Below are 8,538 nucleotides of genomic sequence, written 5' to 3'. Positions count from 1 at the left end.
AAAATGAAACATGCAAAGCAAATAGCCATCTAAATGAGTCATTAAGGTGATGTTATTTATTGATAATTAAAGGGGTTACAAACAGAGACTCCTTTTTTCATACTAAAATAATATTCTGCAACTTACAGACCTGAAAACACCCTTGTAATAAGATCAAAAACGGTTATTGACAGCAGGTCCTTATTCTTGAAGGTACTCATCTGTTATGTCATTGGTAAGGTCAGACAGAATCTGCGGATATGTTTTACTATTTCTGTAGAGAATATTGTACAAAATCCAATTTGTGCTGAATGATTTTTGGGAGTATCATAACTAAAAACTTAATGTTTGAAATAAAGAATTATACCTTTTTAACTTTTATTTAATGTCTACAAAGCAAATCCAATTACATCCACATATTTGGTAAACAAAGCAAGTCTCTCATATAATATCTACTGAAAGACAGAAAATATTACTTTACAAATTGTTTAGTAATAAATGATATGAACATTTTAATAATAGTCAATAATATTACTGAAATTAATTAAAAAAAACTAATAAATATTAATTTACACACTTTTACACAAGTAAATAGACTCGATGATGAAGCAATGTGGAACTACTCATAGGTAAGATAAACACTGCTTCCACCCAAAAGTTACAATGCCTGATTCTGTAGCTCCTCCCACTGATTTGAGCAGGCCGTGGTCGTATCGAGGCACAGAGGAGCAACAAACATTGTTGAAGCTCAAAATATTGTGCAGATCCTGCTTGCTCAATATGTGATTTATATTTTTTGCATGCAAAGCCTGTTGCACATGCAAGAATATAACCAGCAAATTACTGTTGATCTTTTTTGCTCTCATGCTCCAGACATTGACATGTTATGTCATGCTGCTGCTCTACCTGTATGTGTGTTCTTTCAGTTTTGGCCATAGTGGTAAGTCCCAAATATGCCTAATGGTGTTTGTAGAATGGGTTTTTTGCTTGTGCAGGTTTACTTGTGTGTCTGGTTTGGTTTGTTACAGTGACGTGTTCTGTCTCTGACTAGTGTGACTGGCATGAATACCTCTGCTGTTCATTTCCTCATACTTTGTCTTGTGTTTCAGGCGTTCGTCTGTTATCTGCCTGCGTGTTTTTAAATAGGTTTAAAGGAATACACAGAGAGGCTGACACGAAATGTACACTCGCTACTGTATGTGCAAAGTGTTGTTTAGTAGAGCACACAGCCCACCTGAAGAATATTGTTTAGTAGAGAACACCACTTGTAGATTTCAGCCCGCTGAAGATTATTGTCTGATTTAAGATACTCCCTGAAGCCATTTTATATTTTGCTATAGTCCTTTCAATATTTCCAAGTGTAAATGAAATGTGCAAAGCCAATTAGATAACTATCTAAGTTCTGAAATTTATAAAGGTGGTCTATAATTAATGTAGCATGTCATATGTCTCTGTTTGTCTTATTACAGTGCAGTCAGGTACAATTGAAGGACAAAAGTAGTATTAAAGTCATGAGACTATTATATAGTATACAACAATTTAAATAAAATACACAAGCTGACTAATAGTGTAATATGTTCAGTAGTATAATACGGTTGTTTCATTCCTGTAATACTGCACAGACAAGCTTTTATCTAATGTCAAGTCATCATTGTCTTCTATAGCGCTTTAAACATTGCAGACTATAAACATGAACATGCAATATTAAACGGATATGAGTCCATCACTGAGAAGGACATGAAGGATATCAAGCAAATAGAGTTCAGCAGACTGATGAAGACTAGTGCAGAGGAGTTCAATGATTATTCAGTTCATGGTATCAGTATCGTGGTTAGCACAAATAGTAGAAATGTCATCTCATATATTCACTTATACTGTATACAAGCATTCTCTGGTCTAAGAGTGAAGTAGAAAATCGTGTGTACTGAATTGAACACCTGCATTGATTTGTGACTGAGCTGGTGGATTCAGTCATTTTTCACCAAGGAAGAGTTTAGCCAGTCCAGCTTTCAGGTAACTCAGAGCGTCTTTATTGGCTTCTTCAGCTACTGCTTGTCTTCTCATCTCCTCCAGCTCTCGAACCCATTCTTCTTTCCCAGCCTCCTTCACTCTGGGGATGAAGAAGTCCAGATGCTGGAGAGTGAAGGCAGAGTCTGGTTTTAGTGCGATCTGAGACAGATGCTTGATGTTGTGGTAAGCATCTGACAGTAACATTTGCTTTTGTTCCTCAATCTCCTTCAACTCTTCTTCAAGATCTTGCATTAAAACTAAATATGTCTTGGTTTGTTTTTGAACTTTTTCATATTCCTTTTTTATGTAGTCAAACTCCATCATGTAGCTTGAAGTGCTGATTACATATTTCTTGTTCTCTTTGACGTGCTTGCTGTAGTGGCATTTCCCTGTGCACACAGTGCAGAAACCATTTCTCATGACTTCACATTGGCTAGGATTAGAAACCCACCAGCAGTCAAACTCATGGCAGTTTTCCTCACAGACGGTGCAGGTCGTCGCCTTTCTGTTTTTCCATGATGCGTTCTCAATGGGTACCTTCACTTTGACTGTCTTTTTTACGGTTATGCCAAAATTTCTTCGCTCCTCAATCTTTTCCTTGTTCTGTTTTATTGCCTCCTGAATCTGAATCTTTTCAGACTTCTTCGACTCTTTCTCTTGGACTCTCAGTTGTAAGTTGCTTATGGAAGCTTCAAACTGAATGCGGTCAATCAGGACATCTGAAGTCAACTCTAAACTTCTTCTGTTCCTTGCAGTCAGAGATTGAAAGAATTCTTTCATGCCATCCATGCTGTCTTCCCAGGCGTCTCTTTGAGCACGATTGTAGCGTTTCTCATTGTGACGGGCATCAGCTTGACGATTGTTGAATATGAAATGAACAGGTTGGCCTTCTCTGTCTCGTCTGCAGGGGATTTTAGCTTTATTAATGGCACCGAGGACATTTTTAGGAGGAAGACCATCAGAGTGTGTGATTAAAAACACAATGTTGTTCACAATGTCTTTCCCAAACAGAGACAGGATTGAGCTGATAATGTAGTGTTGTCTGTCTGAGAGACGATTCTTTGCCGCTTGAATCACAAAACACACAGCATCGACTTCTCGAACTCCATCATTGTTCTGAAACAGAGCAGATAAATTCTCTGCAACTTCCAAATCTTTCTCCAGTCCTCTAGTGTCTCCGTAACCTGGAGTATCAATGATGGTGAGAGAAATGGAGCTCTTCACAGGAAAGACCTCATACATGGTGATTTCAGAGGTTTGGGATTCTGACTGATCTCTGGCTTCTTCTTCTGTGATTTCATACCAAGTTTCTTCCTCAAACTTCACTCCTATTAAGTAGTTGACCATGGTGTTGATGATGGTGGTCTTACCAACGCCAGTCTCTCCCACCAGCAGAATGATTTTATTTGGTTTACTGGCATCTCTTTTCCCAAAGGTCCATTTCCTGACTTTTCCATTGTCATCAAGCAATTTTCTCTCTGTATGTAGACGGTATCTTGCTGGGGGACCTCGATGAATCAGTTTTGGTCTCCGTGGTGGAGGATCTGGCCTTCTGTAATATACAGATGTAAAGAAACATTTGTGAATTAATGACTATTATATTAATATTATTATTACAGAGCAGCCTTTATACAATAACGTTCAGGAACAAAAGAGCAATAAGGACTTTGACTTACTGCATGCTGGTATTCCGATTGAGGTTAGTTCGCGATTGCATTGTTGTTTGGTTTTAATTTACAGGTAACCCCAAAATTTAAATTCTGTCTTGATGTACTCTCATGTCATCCGCGGGGATCCATTACTTTTTCCCTCTGTGGAACACAAAAGATGTTTTAAAGAACATGTCAGCACCAATGGGTAGTGCTTTAACACATGGCACTCTGGTGTCCACAGTGACCTAACTTCAATTCCCCCCTCAAAGTCCTATGCCGATCCTTACTCTCTCTCTGCTCCCCACGTTTTCCTGTCTATACTCTTTCATTAAATGCATTATTTTTCTCAAATTTTCATAAACAATACTCAAGTGATAATGTTAAAGAAGTTTGTCTGTAATCTGTGGATCTTTCAAGATCAGGATTATAGTTGTATTAGCATTAGTCACCACTTATGTACATCCTGCTTTATCTATTTATATATAATTTTATTATTATCTTTTTTTATTGTAAATGTATAGCCAAATCTTGAATTTTATATTCAGCTAGGATGATTCAGTGTTGCGAGGAAATGTGGAAACCATCATAACTTATGAGGAAATTAAAACACATACAACAGAAACTTTGCTATTCATCAGCGAGTGTCATTTCACATAGACATTGACGCAACCTCTGATTAACAAACTTGTTTCACAAAAAAAATTATAAAACACTCAATTAAAATAACTATATATATATATATATATATATATATATATATATATATATATATATATATACATATACATATACATATACATATATATATATATATATATATATATATATATATATATATATATACATATATATATATATATATATATATATATATATATATATATATATACATATATATTTATATATACATATATATATATATATACATATACATACATACATACATACATACATACATACATACATATGCACAAATAACACATTTTACATTTTACTTGTTAATAATGCTCTTAACATTTTTATAATGTTTATTCTGAGGGCATTTATAATACTTACTGCGCTCGAATCCATATTGTTGAGTTGTCACAACAAAGCTCTTGAGTCATTTGAGAAATTTCTCAAAGAGCAGAATGAGGATACCAATGTCTTGTTTTGCTCTGGTTTTTCCAGTAGCACCACATGTCTCTAGTTTGACATGTGACAAACCGAAGTGGATATTTTTTTTTTAATTTGACACATTTTGTGAAATCAGTGAATCTTTGCAACGTTTATCTAACATTGGTATGAAATCAAGATTGACCTCATTTTTTTTTTGAGGTACATTACTTCTCTCGGGTTGAACAGCTCACCTGTGCAAGTTAATCACCAACACATGTTTTCGTAATCTGTAAAAATATAATTCTCTGGAATGGACAGTTATATGAAACATCTACTTTTTTTTTTACACTCAATCAATAGCTGCGTCCAAAATCACCTACTACTCAGTAGGTACTGCATTGGAAATTAAACGTACTACTCGGCCATTGGAAAAGTACATTCTATACAGAATAAATGTTAGTATGAATGCAACTCTCTGATGTAATACATCCGCTATTTTGTCATGATCACATGACTTACCCAGTCAGTTGCATCGCTTCACTCCTATTCATGAATTCTTTTGCGGTACATCATGCGATAGCGTAGCTTCCATCCAATGTGCATGTCAGAATCTCGTCGGAAGTAGTAGGTCATCTGGGTATTTCTCACATACTGTTTTTCGAATTCTATGAATTTGGACATACTACTTGGCTCACATGTAGGGAAGTATGTAATTTTGGATGCAGCTAATCACTTTCCTTTGGCTTAGTCGCTGATTTATCAGGGGTCACCACCGCAAAATGAACTGCCAGTTACTCTGACATATGTTTTATGTGGCAGCACAACACTGAGATACACTCTTATTCACACACGCATACACTTTGATGACCAATTTTGTTTACCAATACTGCCTGTCTTTGAACTGTGGGGAAAACTGTAAAGTGCACAGTTGGTCAACTTTTAAGAAAAACACTGATTATTGCAGAAGAAAACCCATTAAAAAAGTAAAATCTAAGTGTACATAAGAAAAATATTCTGTACTTTTGTATTTTATATTAAACACTGAAATATTGGCCGTCTAAAAAGTCTGTAAAATCAAAGTTGTATATCTAACTAAGGTACAGTTGGGATTTAAATAGGAGAGCAATTTAAGAACATTTGATTTTCAGAAATAATGTGTTTTACATTATCAACTTTGGTTGCCCACTGAAGTAGGTTTGAGCCTGTTCAGTACCTGAATGGGAGTCCATCTGGGAAAATCAGCATCACTAGTCTCACAAAGGATATTAATAGTTTCTCACAGGACATCACTGGTCTCCCTCAGGACATCAAAAGTCTCTCTCATATGACATGACTAGTCTCTCACCGACATCAGTAGTCTCTCATGGACATTACTAGTCTCTCATGGACGGGTAAATTCTGTTCATAAATTTTTTTTAACAGAACCGGTAATAAAGGGCAACCATGTTAACAGGGCAACCAAGTTAACAGCTCCCCAATTTTGCTGTAAACAGTGTTGGTGCGGAACTACTTCCCTATCCTGAGGCACTGGACAGTGAGGTTGACTGGTTGTCTTCCTTCATGCTCTCCTCAAACTTCTCCCAGGCCTGAGCTTTTGCTTCTGCAACCACTCAAGCTGCAGCATGCTTGGCAGTTGGTACCCATCAGCTGCCTCAGCAGTCTTTGCTGCCACCACTCCTCATGGCTGCATCAAAATTGCGGTCAGAGAACATGAACCACTCAATCTTAATGCCTCCAGGCTCCCTCTGGATCTGGTCAAAGCTCTTCAGCAAGTGAGAGTTGAAAGTCCATCTAACATGTGATTTACCTACACATTTCCAGAGGACCCTCACATTATGCTTGGGCCTGCTAGATCTTTTCAGCTTTTCCCTCTGCCAGCGAATCCAACTCACCAGGTGGTGATCAGTTGACAGCACTGCCCCTCTCTTTACCCAAGTGTCCAAGACATATGCTCTGAGATCAGATAATAAAGTCGATCATTGACCTCCGGCCTAGGGTGTCCTGATGCCACGTGCACTGATGGACACGCTTATACTGAAACATGATGTTTGTTATAGCATCACTGCCATTACCCATGTAGGCATTGAAATCCCCCAGCTGAATAATGGAGTGCCCAGTTGGAGCATCTTCCAGCACCCCTGCCAAGGACTCCAAGAATGCCAGGTACTGTGCACTGGTGTTTGGTCCATATTCACAAACTACAGACAGAGACGTATCCTCGACCCAAAGGTGACACTCTCATTTAGCAGGGAAAACGTCAACACATGGCAGCTAAATTAAGGAGCTACAAGCAGATCCACACCAGCCTGCCGCCTTTTGTCATGGACAACTCCAGGGTAAAAAAAAAAAGACCAGTTCTTCATAAGAATTTGAGTTCCAAAACCTAAACTGTGTATGGGGGTGAGTCTGACTATCTCTAGTTGGTACCTTTCAACCTCCTACACAAGCTCAGGCTTTTTCCTCTGGTGAGGTGACGTGCCCAAGAGCCAGTTTCTGTCCCTGACAATCGTGTCATCTTGGTCCTGAATGGATTGAGCCTGGCCAGATTCCGTGGGATGAAACCTGACCACTAGGTGCTGCATGGTCTTCGATGAACTGATACTCATAAGGGGTTTTTAAATTGCACTTACTCTGACCTGTTACTTAAGAACGTTTTGCTTTGGGAGACCCTGCGCGGGGCATTAGCCCCCAACAACATAGCTCTTAGGATCACTAAGGTGGCAGCCTATGGAGGAGTGTTAATAATAATAATAATATTAATAATAATAATAATAATTATACAAATTAACTTTATTTAACAGCAGGTAAATAACAGCTGAACACCGTAAACAATACAATACAATAAAATAATACAAAATCAACAAGTAAAAGCAAGTTTAAAAAATGTCTTCAAGTGAACTTTAAAAGTAACAATTCTCAATTTCTCTAAGATCAGGAGGCAGAGAATTCCAGAGGACAGGACAATAGGAAGAAAAAGACAGATTACCCATAGATCTGAGATTTGTGTAAAGTACAACCAGTATGTTTGACTGAGATTAACGCAATCTACGGCTAGGAGTGTATGGATGTAATGCTTCAGTAATGTAATGTTGTGCCAGGCCATGTAGAGCTTTAAAAGTGAGCATCATTAAAAGTGAGCATCATTATTTTAAAATCCACTCTAAATTTAACTGGGAGCCAATGCAGGGATTCTAATACGGGTGACATCCAATTCTTGTGCCTGTACAAATTCTAGCTGCAGAATTTTGTACATATTAGAGCTTAATAAGAGTAGAAGTAGAAACACCAGACAAAACAGCTTTACAATAGTCTTACCGTGAGATGACAAAGGAATTTACCATTTTCTTCTGCAACTGTAAAGTTTAACATAGGGGCACCACCTTACAATGTTTCTGAGATGGAAAAAGGATGTTTTAACAGTGTTTTGGACCAAAAAAATCAAAAGACAGGTTTACATTAAAAACAACAAGGTTCCTCACTCAGGCCGGGATTTCAAAACCAGAACCATCAAGAGTCAGGCACACCAGACCAGCCCTAGAAACATGATGGTGGGAGCCAATAAGCATAACTGTATTATAGAATAATAGAAATAATTACTCATCCATGTTCTGATTTCAGTAATTCAGTCAGACAAGAAATCAACATCAAGTTGCTCTCAGTGGTGTGAATGTAAATTTGTGTATCGTCAGCGTAAAAATGTTAAAACAGGCAAAGAGATCTTAGAAGGTGGCTTAAAGTAAGTGATAACACAGCCCTAGTCAGCAATGTTTTACTTATTACAGTTTGCACATTGAGAGAG

At 37.5% G+C, this 8,538-nt stretch overlaps 1 protein-coding gene across 1 annotated transcript; it reads right to left on the bottom strand.

Moving 5' to 3' along the window:
* Window positions 1-1,463: 1,463 nt before the first annotated feature.
* On the bottom strand, window positions 1,464-4,739 carry LOC130232646 (uncharacterized). Its single transcript, XM_056462619.1, has 3 exons — window positions 4,698-4,739; window positions 3,666-3,800; window positions 1,464-3,541 (listed from the first exon to the last, which is right to left on the bottom strand). Exons 2-3 carry the CDS (start codon window positions 3,704-3,706, stop codon window positions 1,951-1,953), a joined length of 1,632 nt encoding a protein of 543 aa, XP_056318594.1. The 5' UTR covers window positions 3,707-3,800; window positions 4,698-4,739; the 3' UTR covers window positions 1,464-1,950.
* Window positions 4,740-8,538: the final 3,799 nt, after the last annotated feature.

Source organism: Danio aesculapii, chromosome 7 (assembly GCF_903798145.1).
Source record: "Danio aesculapii chromosome 7, fDanAes4.1, whole genome shotgun sequence".
NCBI lineage: Eukaryota > Metazoa > Chordata > Actinopteri > Cypriniformes > Danionidae > Danio > Danio aesculapii.
Note: the sequence above shows the minus strand (reverse complement) of the source record. Positions and strands in the feature narration are given on the sequence as shown.